The sequence below is a fragment of the Gracilinanus agilis genome, chromosome 4, assembly GCF_016433145.1.
Source record: "Gracilinanus agilis isolate LMUSP501 chromosome 4, AgileGrace, whole genome shotgun sequence".
Lineage (NCBI taxonomy): Eukaryota > Metazoa > Chordata > Mammalia > Didelphimorphia > Didelphidae > Gracilinanus > Gracilinanus agilis.
Window position 1 is genome coordinate 359,464,916 of NC_058133.1, and position 23,105 is coordinate 359,488,020.

The 23,105-nt window shown below is 38.2% G+C and overlaps 1 protein-coding gene across 1 annotated transcript in view; it reads left to right on the forward strand.

The window, feature by feature from the left end:
- LOC123246558 overlaps positions 1–23,105 on the forward strand; it is a 228,958-nt gene that overhangs the window by 33,752 nt on the left and 172,101 nt on the right. The window contains exons 10-13 of the mRNA XM_044675405.1: positions 2,166–2,327; positions 13,549–13,661; positions 15,395–15,530; positions 15,625–15,819. Of these exons, the coding sequence (XP_044531340.1) occupies positions 2,166–2,327; positions 13,549–13,661; positions 15,395–15,530; positions 15,625–15,819 (606 nt within the window). The remainder of the gene's footprint in view (positions 1–2,165; positions 2,328–13,548; positions 13,662–15,394; positions 15,531–15,624; positions 15,820–23,105) is intronic.

Below are 23,105 nucleotides of genomic sequence, written 5' to 3' on the forward strand. Positions count from 1 at the left end.
TAGTCTCACAGTTTGGTTGAGAAGGCAAAAAAGAAATTGAAATGATAGAAAGTTACAAGACAAATAGAAAAGAGTATAGTTGGAAAAGGGAAGCTGAACACAGTGACCAAGTCATAATTAGAACAAATACTGAAAGATAAGCAACTACTTTTTCCTTGCCTAGAGACAGCATACTTTCCCATGGAAGAGAAGGAAGGAAATAAGCTTTTATTAAAATCTTATCATGTGCCCAACACTGTGCTTAGCACTTTTTATGATTATTAAATAATAACTCATTTGATCCTCATAGCATCCTCTGACATAGGTACAATTCTTAGCCCTAGTTCACAGTTGAGAAAAATGAGGCAAACAAAAGTTAAGTGACTTACCCAGGGTCTTAGAGCTATTAAGTGTCTGAATCCAAATTTGAACTCACATCTTGATGGCTATTCATTGCAGCACCTGCTGCCTCATAGCAACATCCCCTATGGGGAGCAGCTTTCCTCACTACTTTAGATTAATACTTAGTCTATCCATGGACTTTGTATAAATGTCAAGCACTCTAGAAGCACAATATATGAAAGGCCTAGTCCTGATTCTAGAGCTTCTTGAGCATAGTAACTAAATTGTTTTACTTTTCCATATCACTAGTACCTAGCACAGGGCACCGCACATAGCAGGGATTTAATAAATGCTTGCTGAATTCAACAGAACAGAATTTCACTGGTTTTTACAGTTATGATCCACAAAGAATTTTTTTTCTTCCAATTTCTACCTATGATTATTTAGATATGTCTTTTACCTGAAAGATCATAATTTTATCTCTGATGTTAAGTAGGATTAATATTTTTAAATATTTATTTAGAATATTTTTCCATGGTTTCCTTGCTCTCTTCTCCCTCCTCCCACAGCTGACAAGCAGGTCTACTGGGTTATGAATGTGTCATTGTTTAAAACATAGTTCTATATTATTCATATTTGCAGTAGAGTGATCACTTAATGTCAAATTAATCACATCCCTATCACACTATGTGATTGAACATATATTTTTCTAATGCATTTCTGGTTTCACAGTTCTTTCTCTCAAGTTCTTCTGGATTGTCTTGGGTCATTGCTTTGCTGCTGGTAGAAAAGTCCTTTACATTAGATTGTGCCATAGTGTATTAGTCTCTGTGTACAATGTTCTTCTAGTTCTGCTTCTTTTGCTCTGCATCAATTAGGATTAATATTTTTAAGATGGATGGATACCAGGCAAAAGATATGAATGATTTTCAAGTGAAGAAATGAAAGTCACATAGAGGTATATGAAAATATACTCAATCACTATTGATTAGAGAAGTGCAAACCAAAACAATTTTGAAATATCATCTCACACCCATCACATTAGCTAAAATGACACAAGGGCAAAATGACAAATGGTAGAGGAGATGTGGGAAAACTGGGATGCTAATACACTCTTGGTGGAACTATATAAGCTGATCCAACCATTTTGGAGAGCAATTTGGAATTACACCCAAAAAGTTATAAAACTATATATCCTTAGACTTCCCAGTACCCCTGCTATTTCCCAAGGAGATCAGGGGAAAAGGAGAAGAACTATGTGTTCCAAAATATTTATAGCAGCTCTCTTTGTGGTGGCAAAGAACTGGAAATTGAGGGGATGCCTGTCGGTTAGGGAACAGCTAAAAGAATTGTGATATATGATTGTGATAAAATACTATTGTGCCATAAGAAAGGATGAGCAGGCCAATTTTTAAATAACTTAGAACTACATGAGATAATGAACAGCAAAGCAAGTAATGCCAAGAGAACAATATATGTATATGTGTATGTGTGTGTGTGTGTATATATATAAAAAACTATAGATCTAATACTTGAAGAATAACAAATGAATATGTACCTCCAGATAATGAACTGAAAAATGGAAACATAAAAGGCATAGTCTATATATACATCTGTCTCCAAGATGATGCCTTCTATGATGCAGGAAGAGGAAGAAGAGGCTTAGACACTTGTAAATAAATTCTATTGATAAAAAAAAAAGACAAAGACAAAAAGATAACCTAGCTGATATCTATGTAAAGAGAACAAATCTTATTTAAAAAGCTTGAAGTAACACCACATCATTCTATTGAGGAAAATATGGTGCTTCTATGACTATTTGTCCTCTTCTGTGTTCCATTGAGGTTTCCAACCCTCTGCGAGTGATGAAGGCACTGCAGGCTCATGCATCAGCAACCCTGGAGCCACCTTCAGGGCTTCATTCCTTTGGGAATTCCCAGGATTTGAACCAGTGTACCTATGACCAAATCTGGGAGGAAATTTATAGCAACATCAACCTTCACCAGGTATTACAGCTAGAAATAACGGGCACTCTTTACAATAAGCACCTCTGGTTGTCTATGCAGGAAATATGCAATATGAGCATTTTGCTTTGAAAACTTTTTGAATGGTCCTTCATAGCAGAGTTCATCATCAACATCTTCCAGAACAAGAAACACTGATTTGTTCAGCACCAACCCAATTGTATATCAATGGATACAAAGAGACCCTTGCTCTCAAGGAAATTAAACTCTTTTGGGGATGGAAAGACCTTTGTTTTAAAAGACAGATGAAAATAGAAGGGAACATAGATTTTGTGCCAATAAAAGGGAGTGGGTGAGGCAGAAGAAAAATTGTGGTCAGAGGAAGATGCCAAATTTCAAAGCTTAGAGCTAGAACAGCTCTGAGAAGCAGCAGTCAGATAGGGCAATGGTGTCACAAACAAGCCAATGAGTCACTAACATACTGAGGATGCAGTACAGTGTGGTAGATAGAGCTCTGGATTTGGAGTCAAGGAGACCTAAGTTCGAATCCTGCCTCAGAAACTTCTATGCTAAGTTACTGGGCCTCATTGGTAAAATAAAGGTGTTGGGTCTTGATATCTTCTAAGGTCCCTTCTAGCTCTAAATCTGTGATCCAATTAAATTGAGGAGACTGAAATGAAGCTGGGACCATTGTAATAGAGAATGACTATAGCAATTAAATTGAAGCTTCTCCAGACAGATGACTCCAAAATAATTTAGTCATCCTTATTCTCTCTTGAATTGTACTCTTGCATTTCTACTGCTGGTTAGTAATCTCCACCCAGATGTTCTACTGGAACCTCAAACTCATTTTCTTCTTCCTAAACCTACCCCAACTCCATTACTTTTCTACCATCTTTGTAGCCACCAGGACTTGAAATACTTGTGCCATCTTTAACTCTTTTCTCTCTACATCCAATCCTTTTAATTCTATCTCTGCGGTACCTCTCACATCTTGTCCTCCCTTTCCATTCACACAAGCACTATGCTGGTTTAGGCTTTTATTACATATCATCCAGTCTTAATAAATGGTTTCCCAGCTTCTACTCTCTCTCCTTTCTAATCCATTCTTCATGCAACTGCCAGAAATAACCATACCAACTCATAGTGGCAGTGACAGTGTGGCAATGGCTTTGTTACTTCTCTGCTCAAAAGTCTTCACTAGTTCCCTATTGCTTCCAATATTAACTCTTTAGCCAACCTTATTTGATATTACTCTTTAAAAAACAATAACAACAACAACAACAACAACAACAACAAAACCCTTACTTTCTGTTGTAGAATCAACACTAAGTATTGGTTTCAAGGCAAAAGAATGATTAGGGTTAGGCAATTGGGATTAGGTGATTTGCCCAGGGTCACAGAACTAGGAAGTGTCTGAGGTCAAATTTGAACCTAGGATTACTTTTTCACATAATCTATGTTCCATTCTACAGAAAGATGTCTATTTTCCCCTGAGCTTTTCCTGCCTCTGTTTTGCACAAATTACCTCTTGTCCCATCTTATATCTCTCTGGTGTAATCCTTCTCTTCCTTTAATCAATTGATAAGCATTTAGTAAGCAATTACTATTTGTCAGTAGCCATGCTAGATACTATACAAATATTTTAAAAAACAACCCACCCTCAAGAAGTTTATGTTCTACTAAGGAAAATAACATGCATGTCTACATTACATTTTTTAATCTTTTTTTAAAACTAGACCTATGGTTTCACTGGAGTATAGAATTCCCAGTAAGTAATTTCCTCTATGTAGAACTGCACTGCTCTGACCAAGGGAAGGAAGGAAGGAAGGAAGGAAGGAAGGAAGGAAGGAAGGAAAGAAATATTTATTAAGTGCTTACTGTGTACCAGGCACTTTGCTAAGTGCTTTACAAATATTATCTCATTTGGTGTTCACAAAGAAGCCTAGGAGGAGGTAGATGCTGTTATTATTCCCATTTTAAAGTCAGGGAAACAGAGGTAGACAGAGGTTCACAGGATTACATAACTAGTGTCTGAGATCAGATTTGAACTCAAGTCAGCCTGACTCCAGGCCCAAGAGCTACCTAGCTGAATTAAATCTTCAATACATATATTTAGGATAGAATGCAGACACTGCAAAGGGACAACAAGCCAGACCCAGAACTGAACAGGAAAAAGAGAGGGCTTACTTAGGAGAAGTTTACACTTAGAAAAGCTATAAAATCATAATCATAACTCTGACATTTTATCTGCTCACAATCTTCTGTACAAAATTTAGAGGAAAGAGTCTGGTCCCGTGATTCACTGACTGATAATAGGAACTCTTAGACAGAGAAAGCTCCCTCTCCAAAAAAAGGGGGCAGCACTTTCTCTGTAGCTTATTGTCTTAGATATCTGCCTAAGAACAGTGAGAAATTAAGAGACTTGTCCAGGGTCTCACAGCCAGTACATATCAGAGGAAGGACTCACACCTAGGTTGTCCTTTTCCTGAAACCAATTCTTTTTACCCAAAAGTTTGGTTTTATTTCTACAAAATGTCTAAAAAGAAAACAGACAAAATAATTTTGAATATTAATAAGAGGTTCTTAAATGTGTGTGTGTGTGTGTGTGTGTGTGTGTGTGTGTGTGTGTGTGTGTGTGTGTGTGAAAGAGAGAGAGAGAGAGAGAGAGAGAGAGATGAACTCATTTAACAATCTGGTGATATGGATCCCTTTTTGGGATATTTTTAAAAATGTATTAAATAAAATACATAGGCATTAGGGGGCAGCTGGGTGGCTCAGTGGATTGAGAGCCAGTCCTAGAGGCAGAAAGTCCTTGGTTCAAACCTGGCCTCAGACACTTCCAATCTGTGTGACCCTAGGCAAGTCACTTAACCCCCATTACCTAGCCCAGTGATGGGCAACCTTTTGAGTCTGGTGTGTCAAAATTTGCCAAAAAAACAAGGATAACTCGGGTGGTGTGTTACTTCATGAAAAAAACATAATTTCATGATATTTATAGTTTAAATAACAAAAATTGATAATTGTAATATATAACTATATATAATAAACCAAAATAGATAAATTAATACAGATAGAATTGTCATCTATGGTGCACAGAGTGTCTACACTAAACTACAGCAAACATTTCATCCTTGACATGTGGCTCCATACTTCTCTATATGTGGCCACATGTCATAGAAAATGGCTACAAATATCCATGCCAACACGTGTGTCATAGGCTTGCCATCACCGGCCCAGCCCTTCTTGCTCTTCTGCTTTAGAACCAACATGCACTATAGATTTTAAGACAGAAGGTAAGGATTTTTTAAAAAAAGAAAGAAAATAGGAAATGATGGGTATAGGAAACATTAATGATGGTGGGAAGGAAGAATTCAGAGGAATAGTGAGTGAGCTAGGAAGGGGTTCTTTCTCCTTCCTCCGGGTCTCCCCTATCTGAGGGGGAAAACTATTATTTTCACTCTATTTCTGTTACTACTTTCCTACATTTCAGAGATAACAGAGCGTTTTCTGTAGCAAAAGAACCCAGAGAGAACTTTGGCAAAGGTGTGGTGGGTTATAGAAAACTGCCCAGATGTTGAAAAAGTAAGAAAACCACTTCCTCTGGCTCTTCCCTGACTCACAAGTGTTATTCTTGGAATTGGCAGGGGAGAAAACACAGCCCTGAGTACTACACATAAAGTATTTTATGGTAAGAAGGCCTTAAGGAGTCTTAGAAACCCTCCAGTCTCTCAGGTCCCAGAAGAGCAAATCAACATATTCCCATCTAGGAAGCCCCTCAAGCTTTGAAAGAGGGGAGAGGGTCTGGCCATAAACCTGGGACCCCAAGATATAAAGAGAGAGAATGCTTAGAAGCTACTTTATAACTTCCAAATTATTTTAAATTTTACCTTAACAATAATACCTATCATCCTATATATACTCCTTTTTAAAAAAAACTCATTACTTTCCATTTTAGAATCAAACTGTATTGGTTCCAAGGCAAAAGAGCAGTAAAGACTTTGCAATGGAGATTAAGTGTGCCCAGAGTCACACAGCTAGGAAGTGTCTGAGGCCAGATTTGAATCCAGGACCTCCTGTCTGCAGGCCTGGCTCTCAATCCATTTAGCCACCTAGCTGGCCCTACCATATACTCTTTCATAGGAACCTCAGATACCTACTAGTTCTTGTTTTCTCAGTTTCCTCATCTGTAAAATGGGGATAATAATAGCACTTGCCTCCCAGGATTGTTGTGAGGATAAAAATAGCACAATAACTGTAAAATACTTAGCTCAATGCCTGGCACTATAAAGGCTATATAAATTATTATTATTATAATTTATAGACTGTCATTGCCCCTAGGAGAATATATATGTAGATTGTTAAAATTATTTTGGATTCTAGTCGTCATATCCTGCTCTAAGTGATCTTAAGTGTTCTGATTTTCTTTATCTATAAAATATTTGATTAGATATTTGATTTTTTTCCCTCTGTGCAGTTTATTTCTGTGAGCTATCCTTTCCCTTCTTTACCCTTCAGTCTCTCTCCTTTCTCCTATTGTGTCCAGTAAGCCATGCCTCTCCCTCACTTTTGGCATAGACGAGTCATTTCATTTCATGAAAATATCTTCTCTTGTACCCTGAGTTCACCATTATTGTTTCCCCCTCCAAGTAGTTCTCCATAATGTTAGGACTCACTGAAACAGCTACTGTCCGATGGGAGAAAGATCAGGACCAGCAGCTGTCGTTCTGAGACCACATCAACCAGCCCTGAGAAAGGAGCCTGAGGGAACCACAGGCCACTGAGCTGATGATAGGTTTTGCTGGTCTCTTCCCCCTCTTCCCACTTACCTACCCACTCTTCGTTTTTCTTAATGCACCCAGAGAAACAGTATTGTAGAGTGGAGAGAGCACTAGACTTGGAGTCAGAAGAAATCTAGGTTTGAATCCTACCCCTGACACTTATGAGTTGTGTGACTATGAGCCTCAGTTTCCTCATCCATAAAATGAGGATAATAACAATTTCTTCATAGTGTCATTATGAGGATCAAGTCCACATAAACACTTTGTCAACTTTAATATATAAATGCCAACTACATGGCATAGTGGATAGAGTACCAGACATGGAATCAGGAAGAATTGAGTTCAAATCCTGCCTCCAATACCACTTGACATTGGAAAAATTTGAGGCAGACAGAGGTTAAGGACTTGCCCAAAGTCATATTGCTAATAAGTTTAATTCAAAATTTCTTGGCTCAGTGTCCAGCTCATGACCTAGCTTCCTTACTAAAGTTAAAAAGGCAAATTGCACAAATATGGGGGGGAGGGGAGATGAGGCTTGTGTGTCTAAAAGACCTAGAAGTTTTAGTAGATTGCAAGTTCAATAGTTATCAACAGTGTGATTGGGCAGTAAAAAATAGATAATACACCCCTCAGGTTTCATTAAGAGGAACATTATGTGAAGAAAGAGACAGATCCATGATAGGCTTTCCTGGTCAGGCCATTGAAGTATTGCATCCAATTCAAGATGCCATATTTTAGGAAGGAAATTGACAAATTGGAACATGCCCAGAAGAGAGTGACCAGGATATGAATGGACTCAGCATCATCTCAGATGAAAATCAATTGAAGGAACTATATTTAATTTGGGGGTAGAGACGATTTATAGGGAATGTGATAGCTGCCTTTAAAGGGCTGTCATGTAAAAGAGTAAGGTCCTGGAGGACAGAGCTATGAGCAGTCAATGGGTGTTATAGAGGCATTTTATAGTTCCATATGAGGAAAAGTTTCTCAGCAGTTAGGTAGTGAGTTCCCTGGCACTCAGTGTCTTAAGGTGGAAACTGGACTATGATTTCTTTTGAGTATTATTTCAGAATCCAGTTCCTGGAGAACTTGATCCATTCATCTTTAGAATTCCCAACCAGTTGATCAATAACTGAGTGTGTGCACATTAGCCCAACTAGCTCCCTCTATTTACCAGTTGGCCCTAGGCATCAGTCATGCCTCAGCTTCACATGCCATCCATCCAGGCCATCTAACCAACTATTTTCCAAAGCTGACCTGATTCTTACTACCTGGACTAGGATCCTCTAACCTTGACTTGAAATTTGGACTTCCATGACTTTTCTTTTAGAATCCAAGTTCCAGTCTCTGCGGAAATTAACCCACCCATCTGTGGAGTAATGCAGTGAAGAGAACATGGGTTTTTGAGGTCAAAGACTTGCATTTGAACTCTGTCCCTGCTCCTTACTACCTCTGTGTCTTTGGTTAAATTGCTCACATCTTTAGTCTCAGTCTCCTCATCTATGAATTGAAGTAACTGGGCTAATAGACTTCTAAGAAATTTTCCAGCTCCAAAGTTTTGATCCTCTGATCTCCTTTAGCAAAAATCAGGATTGGGGGTAAGTGGAGAGTGAAAACTTTCGTAAAAAATGCATATTGATTCATAAATTTAGAGTGGAAAGGAACCTTAGTCTTTAGAGAGATCTAGTCCAACTCCTCATTTCAGTGATAAAGAAGAGGCCTGGGAAGATCAGATTTTATATTCATTAGAACCTATTTTATTTTTAAATTCACATTCTCTCCATATAGTATATAATTTAAAAAATCAGAACAAAGCCAAATGAAATTATATAGTAAGCCTTCTGCAAATAAACAAATACATACACATTTAGCAACTAGGGACTTGACTGTAATGTTTTCCCATCTCATTTCCTATGAGGATAGCCTAAGTCCTGAATAATAGGTAAAAAGAGACTATGCATCATTGATAAAGAACTATCAATTTGTTTCTCTGAATTTCCTCCCAATAGGTTGGGCAAGCTCTAGGCTACTGTGTGTTTCTCTTATCGGTAATGCCATGTGTGACTCAACTTAGGTCCCCATTAATACATTTATCGATCAACAAGCATTTCTCATTTAGTTTTACTTATTTTCAGTTCCAAATTCCCTCCCTCACCCTTTCTTTTTCCTAATCTTTGAAAAGACAAAAAACCCATTACAAATATGATCAGTCATTGTGTTGATCAGGGTTCCTAAGTCTTTCAGAATGGATGGTCTTTACAGTATCATTTTTATTGTTTAAATTGTTCTTTTGGTTCCACTCACTTTACTTTGTATCAGTTCATATTAAGTCTTACCAGGTTTTTCTAAAACTATCCCCTTCTTCAGTTCTTACAACACAATAATATTCCATTGTATTCATATACCATAACCTGTTCACTCATTCTCCAGTTGATGGACATCTTTTTAGTTTCCAATTCTTTGTTACCTCAAAAAAGAACTACTACAAAAGTTTTTTTTACATATGTACTTATTGTACATTTGTACACATTTCCTCTTTTTTTGATCTTCTTGGTATATTGACCTACTAGCAATATCATGGTTCAAAGAGTGTGCACAATTTAAAAAGTTTTTGAGTGTAGTTCCAAATTGCTTTCTAAAATAGTTGAACCAATAGGGCATTAAACTACCTATTTTCCCACAGCCCCTGAAGTTTGTAATTTTACTTTTCTATCAACTTAACCAATCTGCTGAGTGTAAGGTAGAACCTCAAAATTGTCTTATTTGAATTTCTCTAATTATTAATGATTTAGATCATTTCTTCATATGGCTATTGATAGCTTGGATTTCTTTCTCTAAAGACCACTTATATCTTTGACCATTTATCCAATGGAGAATGGTTCTTATTGTAATCAATAAACATTTATCAATTCCTGAAATTCTCTGGTGGAGAAAGTGCATACTTCTCAAAAATGCATATTGATATGGTAAAGTCTCAACATGGGCCATGAGTTTGGGATTCCTACCTGAAATACGAACTTTGCACACCACAGACATTGTGATCTCAAGGTTAGTTAACAGCTACTCCACTAAGTTTAGCATTGATAGAGGGAGTACACACAATGATAATGCTATGGACCCTTAAAGTATCAGAGTACTGCATTTAGGCCAAGCACTGAAAAGTTTAGAAAATACTATATATTTACATAATTATATAAAGCATTTATTAATTACTTACTATGTGATAAGCACAGAGGGTAAAAATACTATAAAGCAAAAAAAAAAAAAAGAAAAAAAGAAAAGAAAAGAAAAGAAGGAACAGCCCTCAATGAGCTTACATTTTATTGTGGGAAGACCATGCATAAAAAGGAACTGGAGGAGGGGAGGGAACTGAAGTAGAAAAGTCTGGAGATGCAGAGATAAATGAATCTAATTGGCATGGATACTTCCTTATATGATGGTCCCTGCCAGGGATTCACCAGTAAGAGGAGAGGACCAGAAGGGTAGAGGCATCTTCAGGGTGACAAGGTTGCTGATGCATGAGTGATAGGAATCTATTATTCTATGAACCCACATTCAAATACTCTAGGAAAAGCTAATATTTAAACATATCCTAAAAAGGGCTGATTTCCAGCCATCTCTCCACCATCCATTCTGGCTGAAAGGCAGCAAGAGTTGGTAGAAAAAATAAAACCAGAGAAAGCTGGTTCTCTCCCAGCTGTTACAGCTGTTTGACTTTAGGCAAATCCTTTTGCCCTTCTAAACTTCAACTTCCTAATATATAAAATGGAGAGAACATCTATACTCCTTATCTTGTAGTTGGTGGAGCGGGATGGAGTGAGGGTTGTCAAATGTAATATACATAGCTTCCATTGATGTCCTCCATCTCATGCTTCATGCTGGTGTGTAGGCAATTGACACTCAATCATAAGACCTATAGATTTAGATCTGGAAGGAAACTTGGAGGCCATTAAATCCCACTCCCTCATTTTACAGAAGAAATTGAGACACAGAGAATTCCAGTGACTTACTCAAGGTCATACATCTAGGAAGGGTCAGAGGTGGGATTTGAACCCAAATATTCCTGACTCCTAGTCTAGTGCCCATCTACCAGGCCAGACATGATACCTTTCCTACATGACTCTGGGCTTTTGAATGTAAACTAGACAGGCTTCCAGTATGATGGAGTGGATGTCTCAAATCAAATTAAAATCAATCTTGGGACGAGCTAAGTTAAGTTGAAAGCCACTCAGCCTTAGGTTATTGACTTTTTGGCCACAGCCACTCTATATAGACACTTTGAGAACTTCTAGTAGAGGGCATTTCCATGCCAACAAAATCACAAATCTTTAAAGCATGAAGCTGCAGAATGAGGTAAATCACTTTGTAAACCACAAAGTTAATTGAGAGTTGCCATTATTCTTTATATACAAATAACTATATGGCAATTATAGCATATATATTCTTCAAAATTATGTTTAAATCACATTTTTATAATGTAAAAAAATCACATACTCCAAGAGAATTAAGTGTTTAATTATATCCTTTGATGAATCTTTTTTTTTTTTAAAGCAAACTTTTAGTAAATCTTTTAAATGAACATGAGAGGCAGTGTGGGGACTGGACAGAAAGCTGATCTCAAAGTTTAAGAACATCTGAGTTCAAATTCAGCCTCCAAATATATATTGGCTCTGTGCCTTTAAGCCAGTTATTTAACCTGTCAGTTTTCTGGGCAACTCTCTTAGATTTTATGTTGCAGACAAAGTGTTCATCTGGGAGTTTCCTTACCTGGAAGTTCCCTATATTAATGAAATCAGAGGTCTAGACCTTATCCCTATTAAACACCTAAATTAAACATCTTTCATAGATGTAGGTTTTTGTATACAAGTTATACATAAAGTAAAGGGTACTTGTATCTAATTTTTTTTTTTAGTAACAGAATTATGTATCCTCATGGTCCAAGGACCTATGATTTCAGCAATGTGGCCACTTTTTCCCACCAATGTATATCACAATTCCTTTATACCTTTGTCTTTCTAAAAAGTCCTATTTTATTTTCCCCCTATTACATGTAAAAACAATTTTTGACATTTTTTAAAGTTTTGAATTACAAATTCTCTTCTTCTTCTGACCCTCCCTCCCTCTTCCCTCTCTTTTCCTCTCTCTGAGAGGCACACCTCAGTCTTTATGAACTTTTGTGGCTAAATCAATTTATTGACTGTTTATCATTCTTCTGATAACAAGCCCTTCTGTACTAAGCAAGGCTTTTCCCCAGATGACAGATATGCTGTCATCTGGCTTCTTTCTGAGCCTTTCCAACTTGATAAATCTTGTCAGGGCTCATACTTGGTGGGCATGACTTTTTACAACTCAAGACCATCTTCATGCCCCTTGAGACACTGAAGGAGGATTTTAGTGGGAGCTAGTGGAGATAGCATGACTTTTTAAACTTGATTTTCTCTCTTAAAAAATTTATTTTATTGATAGCTTTTGTCTTGGGATAGAAACTTGTAACAAAGAAGAAAAAGAAAGAGAAAAAAATAGGAAAACTAACTAGCATCTCCAGCAAGGCAGTTATTATTTGCAGTATTCAATATCCTTGGGTAGCTAAGTGGTACAGTGGATAGAATGCCAGGCCTGAAGTCAGGAAAACTCATTTTCCTGATTTCAAATCTGGTCTCAGACACTTACTAGTTATGTGACCCTGGACAAGTCACTTAACCCTGTTAGCTTCAGTTTCCTCATCTGTAAAATGAGCTTGAGAAGGAAATGGCTAATCACCTCAGTATCTTTGCCAAGAAAAACCCCAAATGGATTCACAGAGTTGGATGGACCTGGATAACAACAACCAATTTAATACACCTCTACAAAGGTCTACATCTCTGCAAAGAATCTGAATTCTTAACCCTTCTGAATTGCTCCTAATCAACTTTATATAAATCAGATAGCTCTATAAATTAGGGACTGAGTTTTGTCAGATAATTTACAACATTCAATTTTGATTTACTCTTTTTTTCTATTTATGTTATTGTAGATATTTATGTTGTTTTCCTGGCTTTGGGCTTCGTTCATTTGTATCAATTCAAGTCTTTCCATCCTTTGGTTTCAAATCAATAATAGCTAGATAGCTAGCTAGATAATTTATTAAATGTTTACTATGTGCCAAACACCATGCTAGAATTACAAATACAAACAAATATGATAGTTTCTTCCTTCAAGGAGCTTACAACCTAACTGAAAGGTTAATACATAATACATAAAGGGGAGCTAGAAAGTTGAGGAGGAACTCTCAGGGCTATACAGAATGGTTCTCTGAGACCCAAATCCTGGCAAGATAAAGTGAAAATTGATTTATCAGAGCCAAGGGACAAAGGAGCAGGTGGGTAGGAGATGAAGGTCCAAGCAGAAGCAGTGTGACTAAAAGATGTCACTTCTGAGGCAGAATTATAATCAAATAATTCCAATTCAAGTCTTTTCTCTTTCTTATTCTTCTTTTCCTTTAGGGAGAAAATACAGAAGAGGAAGATCTTTCTGTGGGTGGCAGTGACCCTGCTGGACCCCAAATCAGTCTCAACCAATGTGCTGGGGGACTTTCGAGGAAGAAGAAACAAATAGGGTACAGGGTGAAATTAGATCATTTCATGCATGACTCAAAGAAAGTCTTTTTGGAAACATAGAATGCTGATTAATATCAGGCTTTTGTGCCAACTCAAAAATATCTGATGCAGGGGGAACAAAACAGCTGTTGAAGGAAAGATCATTGAATCTGTTGAAGGATGACAGTAAACAGTTTGTGGTCTTAATAAGTGTGATTCTTAGGAGAAATTTCTGTTAGCAGTGTTGTTATTTTTCATCACCCCCACCCCCAGGAAAATTTTTAAGTTTAGTCATTTACACAAACCCTTAAAGATAAATCTTTCCTTTTAGAGACTATGTGGTACAGGGAAGGATCTCTAGGCTTGAAGTCAGAAGATCACTGAGCTGAATCCCACCTCTGACACTAGATGGGCCTCAGTTTTCCCATTTTTAAAATGAAAATGAGGGGGCAACTGGGTAGCTCAGTGGATTGAGAGCCAGACCTAGAGATGGGAGGTCCTAGGTTCAAATCTGACCTCAGACACTTCCCAGCTGTGTGACCCTGGGAAAGTCACTTGAACCCCATTGTCTACCTAAGGGGTATTTATCAATACACAGTATTGACTTCAAGATGGAAGGTAAGGGTTTTAAAAAAAATAAAAAAATTTTTAAAAAGAAAATGATATCTGTAGTATTTGCCTACCTCTATTTACCTACCTTTAAGGCTCCACCTCTGCAAAGAAAGGAAGATCTGAATTCTTAACTCTTCTGAATTTCTCCCAATCCACTTTAGGAAATAAGTAGATCAGTTATCTCCCCCACTTTATAAATTAAGGAGTGAGTTTTGTTAGATCATTTAAAAACATTCAGTTTTGCTATACTCTTTTTTCTATTTACTTTATTGTAGATATGTATGTTATTTTCCTCTCTTTGGGCTTTGTTCATTTTGTATCAATTCAAGTCTTTCCATCCTTTATTATCCAATTAATGATAGGTAGGTAGGTAGGTAGGTAGATAGATAGATAGATAGATAGATAGAGCTTTTTCAATCCAATTCATGCACAAGTCAAAACATTACCTTGTCATATCACTGATCCTCTTCAAAAATGAACACGTCAACAAACATTTATGAAGTTGGGTGCCTGGTACATGGTAGATGCTTAATGTTTATTGATTATTGATTAAGTATCTAAAGGGCCAGGCATGTGCTAAATGCTCAAGATACAAAGAAAGGGAAAAACAATCCCGGCCCTCAAGGAGCTTATATTCTAATGGAGGAAACAATATATAGAAAACTCTGTATAGGGGAGATATAAAGAGACTAGATGAAAGTTAATCCCAGAGTAGGATGCACAACCAGCTGGGGAGAACTTGGAAAAGCCTCCTTTTCCTAGGATCATATATTTAGACCTGGAAGGAAGTTTGAAACAAATAAAATAATGAGATAGTTTATAAATTTTATTAAAAAAATTTTAACCCTTACCTTCCATCTTAGAATCAATACTGTGTATTGGTTCTAAGGGAGAAGAGCCGTAAGGGCTAGACAATAGGGGTTAAGTGACTTGCCCAGGGACACACAGCTAAGAAGTGTCTGAAGCCAGATTTGAACCTAGAATCTCTGGTCTCTAGGCATGGCTCTCAATCCACTGAGTCACCCAGCTGCCCCCTACAAATTTTAAAGTACTACATGAATCTTATTAAATTAGTGTCAATGAAATTTCCAAATCTCTTTGAGGAAAAATAAGTGTGTTACATTTCTTTTGCCTGTCAAAGGTATAGTTACCTAGCAACCCTACAATTGCTGGGACTAGATGAAGGTAATGATACTGGAGATAAAAATCCTGTCATGATGAGAGGAGCCTATCTATCCTTCTTGTATCTTCGGCACCTAAAAATCAGAGAGCTACAGGTATGTCTAAGAGAGCTGTCTTGTTCAAAACTATGCAAGTAGTCCATGGTATACCTTTTAAACCTGCCTTAAAAAAATTCTGTCTTTGTTTCAGCGTATCTGCTTAGGAATTCTGAATTATTTCAGATCTGTAGAGCGAACCCTAACAATCCACACCTCAGGCCTTACCTTGAATTCAGGGAATTTAGTTTCCAGTCATGAAGATGCCTTTCGGGTAAATACTGCAAGAGGAGGAAGTACTAGTACCCTTTCTCACCACCATGTACATTATACACCAGCAGACCACAAGGTGAGCTCTTTTACAACTATTCCTTTTTAAGCACACTCTAGAGAGCTGGCCTCAGGGCCAGAAAGACCTCAGTTGGAATTCTGCTTCTGACACATACTGGCTGTGCTATCTTAGGCAAGTTATTTGACCTCTTCAGTGCTCCAAGCAACTTTTTAAGAGAGGGATCCTTAACCTTTTCTCTGTCATAGACCCCTTTGGCAGTCTGGAGAAGTTTATAGGTCCCTTGTAAGAATGATGTTTTTAAAAGGATAAAGAAAATACATTGGGTTACAAAGGAAATTGATGATATTGAAATAACAGTTATTAAAACATTAAAAAAAGTTAATGAGCTCCATGTTAAGAACTCTTGTTCTTAGACAATGAGTTACAGTGTAAATGTTGATCTGCATTAGTAGAAAGGATTTCTTTATTGGGATTTTTTTTACCAATGAAATAAAAAAATCCTTCAGAGTACACACACACACACACACACACACACACACACACACACACACACACACACACTTTTTATCAAAGGAAATAGAAACGGGAAACTAGGAAACATAGTGGATAGAATTCCAGGCCTGGAGTCAGGAGATCCTGGGTTCAAATTTGGCCTCAGACACATCCCAGCTATATGACCCTGCACAAGTCACTTAATCCCAATTGCCTAGCCTTTGCTATTCTTCTATCTTATATGGGCTTTAAAAAATAGGAATAAAGAATATTAGGGCTGCACATGACTAGAGAGATCATATTGACCAATATCTTCTTTTTTAAAGATAATTATAATGATAAGCGCTTATGTTTAAATAGTGCTTTGTGGTTTATAAGGCACTTTACAAATATTTCCCCATTTCAACCTCACAAGAACCCTAAGAAGTATATGCTAATATGACCCCCATTTTACAAATGAAGAAATTAAAGCATATAGAGGTTAGGTCACTTTGTCCTGAGTCATGCAGATGATAAGTATCAGAGATACCATTTGAACTCAGATCTTCCAATTCCAAGTCTACTGAAGAATTTGAGACTTGGAGGAGTGAAATGGACAAATGGCCAAGCACGTAGCTAATGAATGACATCCAGGTCCCTTAACTCTGAATCCAATGGTCTTTTCATTCTACATTTTGCTCTAAAGTTCTAACTCCTCAGACCCTAGTAAGTTTTTGATTGCAAGAAAAGATCTACATGGACAAAAATGTTAATACTTTTTGTTATTGTTCCTCTCTGATGTTTTGTGGCCTTTTTATGGAGTTTTCTTGGCAAAGATATTGGAGTGGTTTTCCATTTTCTTCTCCAGATAATATCATTATCTGTGATAATAAAACATGGGGTCAAAAACTGGGTCTATGGCAAAATGATAGAGTGGGAAACCTGGAATCAAAGAACCTGGGTTCAGTCAGGTCTATCCTTCCCTATGTGATCCTGAACAAGCCACAGGTTCTCTGGACTTCATTCTCATCTCAGCTGCCAGTTTGGGGGCTTGATGACTCTGAGGTCCTTCCCGATTCTAGAACTCTAGAACCCTATGACCTTCCCTTTGATGGCTCCCTTACTGTTAAATGAGGGCTTGACTCTCATGGACCACATCACATGAACAAGATGAATCCCAGCAGGGCTTTAGCTCAGTCATTCACACGAGCTCTCTTTATTTCCCTTTCGTGCTAATGACCCAATTCTGACCTTCCTTCAGAGGGTTCTGTGGTCTGGAGAACTGTTCCTCCAATATTGTGTTTGGAGAAGTGAGGGGAAGGCTGTGAGCTTGCCGGTGTTAGAAAATAACCTGACATCCCAGGGATGAAGATGGAATGCCACAAATGAACAATTCCAAGAGAAATATTTGCTGGACTTACTCACCATAGTGGAACTGGGACCACAGTCTCGATTTAGACTTTCCATGCTTGAGATTTGTTCTCTGAATTGTTAGAGTGTACCTAAGGTCATTTTCTTGGTTCATAGTTTCCTAATCAAGTGATCAAGCAATTATTGAGCATTTGTTGTGTGCCAAATGCTGTTTCTGGGTCATAGGATCATAGATTTGGAAGATACCTTAGAATCAACAAGTCCATAAGTATTTATTAAACACTTACATCATTTCTGTCCCTGTACTAAGTGCTGGGAATACATCTATAATTAGAAAAGACAGTCCCTGCTCTCAAGCTGCTTATATTCTAATGGGGCAAAATACACATAAAAGGGAGCCCAAAAGGCGAGGAAGGTAGCTGAGAGGTATGGCAGTTGTGGGGAGGAGTTGGTAGAGAAAGTCTGCAGTCACAGTTCAGCCTAGAGAGGAAGGAAGGAAAGAAACAGACATTAGGCACTTACTGTATTCTAGGCACTATGCTCAGAGCTTTACAAATGTTATTTCATTTGATCCTCAAAATAACCCTGGTAGGTAGGTGTGAGACCTGGCTGTCAAGGGGTCTGACCTAAGGCTAAGATGACAAAGAGATTGAGTAATATAGCAAGGCTTTATTGTGGGAAAGGAAGGGGTGGAGGGAAGGAGAGCAAAGGAGGAGCCCACAACCAGTAGATGGCTAGGAGTCTCCACTTGGGTAGAGAAGGGGGCAGTCTTTTATAGTGTGGTGGTCTAGGATGAGGTAATCTGGATTGTCTCTATTAGGCAAAGTTGGGGTACTTGTGTCCAGATGATTGGGTAGCCCTAAGGGGGTTTGCTTTGGGGGTGAGAGCTTTTGATTCCCAGGCTTGTGTAGTCCTTAGTATGGTATAGACAGTATAAGTCCATAATATCAATCCATCATGCATTTGTCAGGGCACAGTGTTATAGGGGTACAAATGGTGAACCCCTGGGTTCAGGATGGAAACCTTTTTGAAGAATGAGAGGACACAGCATCTCAGTGGATTGAGAACCAGGCGTACAGATGAGTGGTCGTAGGTTCAAACCTGGCCTCAGACACTTTCTAACTGTGTGACCCTGGACAAGTCACTTAACCCCCATTGTCTAGCCTTTACTGCTCTTCTGCTTTAGAACCAATACACAGTATTGATTCTAAGATGGAAGGTAAGGTTTTGTTTTGTTTTGTTTTGTTTTTAAATGGAGGTTGGAGGAGGAACCAGCTAATCAGAGAAAGGGTTTCCAGGAGCAGGAAATATTTTTAGTCTGAGAAGACCATCTGTGGAAAATACTTCAGGGTTGACAAGACTTCTATGGCATGGTAGGGTCAAAAGCAGAAAAGGATGAAGACATGGCTGGTTTGGATATTTTCCTTATAATAGAGTTCCTGGGAGCAACCGGTTAATTAGAGGAAATGGGCCAGGAGTGGACAGATGAGGAAACTGAGGCCTAGAGAACCTAAATTGTTTTGCCACACAGCGCGTAAGTGGCAAAGTCAGGATGGAAACTCAGATTCACCTCTTTTTATCTCACAAAGGTTCCACTGCTTCTCTGGCTTCAGAATCTTAGAATCATGGGTTGTCAGGCCTGAAAAAAACTTGGAGTTGAAGAGGAGGGGATGGAGGAATAAGGGGAAGAAGAGATGGAAGAACAGCAAAGTTGACGATTCCATAGTATTTTTTTTTTTTTTTTTTTTTTTTTTTTAACCCTTACCTTCCGTCTTGGAGTCAATACTGTGTATTGGCTCCAAGGCAGAAGAGTGGTAAGGGTAGGCAATGGGGGTCAAGTGACTTGCCCAGGGTCACACAGCTGGGAAGTGTCTGAGGCCAGATTTGAACCTAGGACCTCCCGTCTCTAGGCCTGGCTCTCAATCCACTGAGCTACCCAGCTGCCCCCGATTCCATAGTATTTTAAGATTTACAAAGCAGTTTACATCCATTCTCATTTGAGTCTCAAAACTCTGGAAGGCAGATGCTATAGGCATTATTCTCCCCATTTTACACAGGCCAGGTATTCCTGACTCCAGGGCTCTTTCCACTGCATCATGCCCCCCCTTCTCCCCATTCATGTGAAATTATGCTTGGCAAAACCCACCGTACCTTAAGAACACTGTGAAAGATTTGTTGAATGAATGAATAAATAGAATGAATGAATCATTCAGTCCTTTGGACAAAATCAGGCACATTTTAGTTTTTCAGAAGAAAATTGCCATGAGAATCAAAGGTGCCTTTCACCCCTGTTCTTCCTCTCCACCACTGCCAAGCACAACACTATTGCTACTATTTTTGAAGTGGCCAAGCATTAATAAGGATTTCAGAGTTATATATGTGGCTCTGTAAGACCTTGGCATATCTTTTTTCAGTATTGTTCCAGAGCAAATCTTGGTTAAAAGCTCCCCTCAGAAACTTCTGGCATCGTTTCAGTTAAATAGGGGGAAACAAAAGGTAATTCAGACAGTCCTGTGAATTAAGAGCTCTACAAGGCTTTACAAAATATGTTTGCTGAGCAAGGGGAGTGCAGTGATGTCCTTTCAATCTTGAACAGTGGGCTTCATTTAGAAATGGACTGCCATAAAAGCTTGCCTAAACTTAAGAAACTCAAGATTTGTCAGTGACTAGAATCTGGAGCAGGGCTTCTCAACCTAGAAGGTTTACAAGTTTGGAAGGGAAAACATTCATATTTTTATTTTCACTAATCTTTAAATTTACCATGTCCTTCGATGATGAATTAAAAAAACAAGCAAACAACAACAACAACAACAACAAAAAACCCTGTTATTCTGAAAAGGGGTTTCACTAGACTGCCAAAGGTTCCATGACACACAAAACAAGTAAGGAAATTTCTAGAAGCAATGTAGTGCGAAGGATAAAGAGCTGCTTTGGAGTTGAGAAGACCTAAGCTCAAGCCCTGCTCCCATCTGTGCTAGTTGTCCGAATCTGGGCAAGTCTCTCTCTGTCTCAGTTTCCTAAGCTATAAAACAAAAAAGTTGGGCTCAGAGGCCTCCTTGATCCCTTCCATTTCTAAATCTCTGACACTGTATTTGAACATTGGTAATTAGTTTCATTTATTTTAAGTATTTATTAGTTTTACATTTTATTTTATTAGTCTTATTCATTTTAGATTTTGATGGATTCCTCTTTTTTTAACATCATCATTTATAATTATCAGAGAGACAAGAGAAAGAAAGTAACAAGTAGACTCAGAGGGGCCTGGGTTTGAATCCCAGCTTTGCTACTTATAAACTTTATGATCTTGTCACTTATTTTTCTGTGCCTCCGTTTTCTTCTTTGTAAAATAAGTTGTATGTATGGTTTCTCTCTATGTACATGCTATCTCCCATTACAAGCTTATAAGCTCCTTAAGGGCTGGGACCATTTAATTTGTATTCATTGTATATAACTTTGTATCACTAGCACCTTGCAAAGTCAATGGCATGTAATAATGATAATAGTAGGGGTAGCAAGGTGGCTCAGTGGATAGAGAGCCAGACCTGGAGATAGGAAGTCTTGGGTTCAAATGTGACCCCAGACACTTCTTAGCTGTGTGACCCTGGACAAGTCACTTAACCTCTATTGCCTAGACCTTACCACTCTTCTGACTTGGAAACAATACTTAATGTCAATTCTAAGACAGAAGTTAAGGGTTTAAAAATAGTAGCAATAACAAAACAAAAATGATAAAAACAAAGCCTTTGTATAGCATTTTAGAGTTGGCAAAGCACTTCATATATGTAATCTTATTGTATCTTCATAACAACTACATGGGAGAGGTGTTATTATTTCCACTTTATGAATGAAGAAACTAAGGCTAGAAAAGCTTAAGGGACTTTCCTGGGGTCCCACAGCTAATAGTATGCAAAGGCAAACTTATAATTGATGCCTTCTTGACTCCCAAGTCCCATATTCTATATACTGTGCCACCCACCTACCTGCATTATAGGTGTTTAATAAATGCTTATTGATTGATTGATCAGCTAGATCAAATCTAAATTCTATGTCCCTAACACGGGGGAAGCATTTCTTCCTAAAATTGCCAGCCTTGTCAGAAGGCAGTGATCTGTTTGGAGTCATATTGAATATTGACTCTTTTGAGAAAGATACAGGAAGGCTGTGAGTTTGGGATTCATAGAAGAGAGTCAGGCTGTAGCACTTGCCAAATTCAATCATACAATAGAGCTGATTCTGTTGCTATATGTAGTCCAGTAGCACAACTCTGACATAGTATAGGATCATAGACGCAGAGTTAGAAAGGATTTTGTTGTTTAGTCATCTCAGTCATGTCCAATGCTTTGTAACCCCTTTTAGGGTTTTCTTGGCAAAGATCCTTGAATAGTTTTCCATTTCCTTCTTCAGCTCATTTTATAGGCAAATGGGGTAAAGTGATTGGCCCAAGGTCAAACAATCAGCTAATAAGTGTCCAGGGTTGGATTTGGACTCAGGAAGATGAGTCTTTCTGACTTCATACAAACAACCCTCTCCATGAGCCAACTAGCTGTCTCAGATTGGACTTTAGAGGTCATCTGTTCCTATTCCTATATTTTTCAGATAAAGAACTAAGTCCCAGAGAGGTCAAAAGATTTGCCCCTTAATGCTAGTCACTTTATTTTGAAATATTCTCCAGTTTATACTGTCTATATTTTGTTCCTTGTTGTTTGCAAGTTGTCTCCTCCATTAGAGTGTGAGCTCCTTGAAGGGAGGGACTGTTTTTGCTTTTTTTTTTAAACACTTATCTTCTGTCTTAGATGTCATACTAAGTATCAGTTCCAAGGTAGAAGAGCTGTACCAGCTAGGTAATTGAGATTAAGTGACTTGCCCAGGGTCACTCAGCCAGGAAGTGTAAGAGGGAAATTTTAGGTATTTATAGATATATATTAAAAATATGTGGCCACCAGGAATCAACGATTTAGGTTGATTCCGTAATTAAATCAGACCCAAGTCAGCATCGGGTTGAAGAGTTTATTTACAATCGGTAGGTAAAAGTAGGAATAAAGAGAAAAGGAGAGGCTAGTCCAGGCCAAAGGCCTGGACGGAGGGAGAAAGTTAAAAGGCTAAATAAATGAAGCTGTAAGCCACAAGGCCCAACAGCCAGATAGGCAGAGGTTAGAATTGGCCCAGCTAGGCCAAGGAAGCCAGCCTAACTTACCCACGTGACAATATTGAGTGTAAGCTGTCTGTGGTCTCAGGAGATGCTTCTTCTTCCAGTGCCCCCACAGGAAGTTCACTCACTTACTTAAAGAGATCGTGTCTTTCATCACTTCCTGTGGTCCACCTCTAATTCAAATGGACAAATGGCAGTTTCTACATTGATTTGGACTGCCCAAAGGGCAGTCCCTTATTCTTGATTTGTTACTTATTGTCACGTGTGGGTAACTCATCTCCCCTCCCCACTAAGGGAGCTGAGAGTGACATCATTAGCACGCCTGGGTTGAGTAGATTTTTGACTATTAATG